Source organism: Athene cunicularia (genome assembly GCF_003259725.1).
Source record: "Athene cunicularia isolate RWA chromosome 21 unlocalized genomic scaffold, athCun1 chr21_part1, whole genome shotgun sequence".
Lineage (NCBI taxonomy): Eukaryota > Metazoa > Chordata > Aves > Strigiformes > Strigidae > Athene > Athene cunicularia.
In genome coordinates, this window is record NW_020799127.1 from 8,071,563 (window position 1) to 8,074,601 (window position 3,039).

General features: G+C 47.5%; 1 protein-coding gene across 1 annotated transcript in view; it reads left to right on the top strand.

Moving 5' to 3' along the window:
* Positions 1 to 1,533: 1,533 nt before the first annotated feature.
* Positions 1,534 to 3,039, top strand: part of ARHGEF16 (Rho guanine nucleotide exchange factor 16) — a 10,622-nt gene continuing 9,116 nt past the window's right edge. The window contains exon 1 of the mRNA XM_026862953.1: positions 1,534 to 1,730. Coding sequence (XP_026718754.1) covers positions 1,534 to 1,730 — 197 coding nt within the window. The remainder of the gene's footprint in view (positions 1,731 to 3,039) is intronic.

Here is a 3,039-nt window from a genome sequence, read left to right on the forward strand (position 1 = left end):
ACCCCCCCCCAGCCCATTTCGATCTACTGACTTACATTCGATTTTTACGTGCTGTATTGTGTGTGTGTGTGTGTGGCAGGGGAAGGGGGAGAGCATCACGGGGCTGCAGGATCCTGCCCGTTCCTGCCCGTGGGGAGGGGGGCAGGCAGCGATGCGGTCACGCGGATCAGTGCTGGTAACATAAGGGCAAAAACCTCTGCTCCTAGACGATGGTCAGTAGTGTTTTCACAAAGCCATGAAACTTTTTTTTTCCTCTGTAGTGTTGAGTGATACTGTGATTAAAATGTTCTTGAATGATTCCAAGATTTTTTTTTTTTTCTCTTTCTTCTGTCATTAATTCTTATTACCACTTTGGAAAAAGAATGAAAAAGAAAAAAAAAAAAAAAAAAAAGGCAGCTTTGATTTCCAAATGTGCAATTCACATGTGAACAAAGTAATTCTGAAAGTAATCCTCAATGTATTTTACATCCTCGTTGCTCTCTTCAAAGCAAGAGATGTTTTGCCCTGATGTCATTTCCAGCCTGCAGAAGATGTAATTTAAAACATATATATATTGTGCTTGCAAAAATCATAAATCTGTGCATCCCATGTCATTCCTTTTCCCATTGTTACAATACAGATATGATTTAGGGTTTGTTTTTTGGTTGTTTTTTTTTTTTTTTCTTTAGAACTGTATAGTGTTTTTTTTAAATCAATTGTAAATGTCTGGTTTTCATATAATGTTTAAAAAACATTGAGAAAGAGGATGGTGCTTGTTCCATATCATTCTTGATTGTATATTGCTTCTGTTATGTTTATAAGTAAACTGTGCATGACTTGTGTTTAGCAGTCATTATTGTGTCCGTTTGTGAAATTTTTATTAAAAAGAAAAAAATTCCGTAGATGCACTTATTGTATATGTGATTAGATTTTGCGTCCGAGGCTAGAAGCCTTGAACTGCCAAGGAAGGAAAAAAAAAAAGAAAAAAAAAGAAAAAAAAAAAAAAAAAGGTGTTGGCAGTTATTAATTAATATGAAATCGCTTTGTTGGGAGCATAATGAAATAAAAGATATGAAGTGTAGAAAATAATTAAAAAGGCGATTTTACAAATTTCATTTTGATGCTTGTGATAAAGGACAAATGTACTTGTGTAGAGAAATTCCTTTAAAATAATGAATAGAAGAAGCTGATTTTGAGGTTAATGCTGTAGAATAGGAATGTATACCAAATGTAATCTTTCCAATGCTACAATGAATTTATACATGAGATTGATATGCAATAAACCTGTGTGCTTTTATAAGCAATGGTCCTGTGAGAATTTTTTTTCCTGGAGCAAGGGGAGAGACCCGGCACCGTGCGCAGTAGCGGGGTGTCGGGGTGGGTCCTGCTCTCGCTTTGCTCTGAGGTGAAGCGTGGGACGGGCAGGAGCTGGGGGTAGGAATGGGGGCTTGGAGCGGGTCGAGGCTGTTGGACTGGAACAATCTGATGAAAAAGTGGATTTCGGAACTGTTCTAGTCTGCAAAAAATCACCGCTTTTATTCCTCCTCTGCCCAAATGGCTGGTTCGGACGGGCCGCCGCGGCTCTGCAGCGCTTCCCGGCCCTGCCCAGGTCACCGAGGGGCTGGTGTAGGGGGACGCGGGGTGGAGGGGCCCCTCCTGCACGGGAAGGGACCCCCGAGCCCGCAGAACCTTCCCTTCTTGGATAACGTGGCGCGACGCCCACCAGCCCTCGGCGGGAACTTTGCTGTCAGGTATTCGAGATGCTTGGTTTGTCCTGCGTCAACAGAGTGATGGACACCCCTGGGTGCTGAGGGCCAGAGGGACCCGGTCGCACCCCGCAGCAGGGATGTTTGCTGGGGACTTTGCACAGGGAAGAGCTCCATCTTTCTGGGGCGGAGGAACAGGTAGGACAAGGCATTAGCGTCTAAAAAGGTCAAGAATCTTTCACAACAAGGAGCTGAGAGTTAGCGAACTATCATAGCGGTCAGGACGGTTCAGCGGGGGCCCTGGGAGCAAAAATGACTTGAAAGCAGAGTCTTTGAGCTAACAACACGCATTACAAAACTGATGAATGGTCGCCGCTTCAAAAAGTCATTCATCGTGATCAAATGATGGGATCCTACATGCAGCATAATGGCCCTTCCCTGGAGTTTGCCTTGTGAGGGTTTCAGTCTTAGCTGAACTCTTGAGTGGAAACCCTCCGCCTCTCCCTGACGGCTGGCAACCTTTCTCCTTATTAGCCCTGGAGGGAAAGGAGCAAAATCTATCGGATAAGAAAGCTCTGATAATAGAGCGATTGTCAGGCTGGCCTCTGAGAGAAGAGAACAGAGTCTTTTAAAAGAATATTGCTGACAAGCGGACTTTGTTATCCAGAAAGCACTTGAGATTCACCATAAACCAGCGAGAAAAAGGCGCTTTTTTTTTTTTTTTTTTTTTTTTTTTGGGGGGGGGTGGAGGGAGTGGGGTGCGAAATCAGAGCAGGAGACAAAAGAGAAGGTCAAGGAAAAAGTCTGTTCCCAGTAAATACAGAGCGCTGCTGAGCCTGGCCTTGCTGGGCACCCGCGTTCCTGCCGGCAGCCCGACCCTCCGATCCTCTCCCCCGGGCGCTGCATCCCCCGGCAGCGCGTGCGGCACCAAAACCCCCGAAACTGGTGATTTTTTGCACCCAGAGGGACACACCTGGGGGCACCTGAGCTGCCGCGGCTTTAGCGAGGATCAGTCCCGGAATTACCCGAGGGCGGGAGCCTGAGGACAGGCGGAGGCGCGGTGGTTTGTCACGGGAGGGGAATCCTGTGACCTTCAGTGACCTTGGTGGGGGTTTCGGGGCTGGGTGAGCCCGACCCAGGGCAGCGGCGCTGGGCGAGCCGCTTCTTGAAGAAAGGGCAAGAAGCAGGGGGAAAAAAAAAATAAAATAAATTTTTGGTTAAGTTTAGCCCACTCCCCAGCCCTGTTAGGCTCAGAGGGCCCGGGGTACCGGCTGCCGGGGGCAGCGTCAGGGAACCGGAGCCCCCCCAGCCCCTGCCGCGGCCCGGCCCGGCGCTAAACCCGACCCTGGCGCTA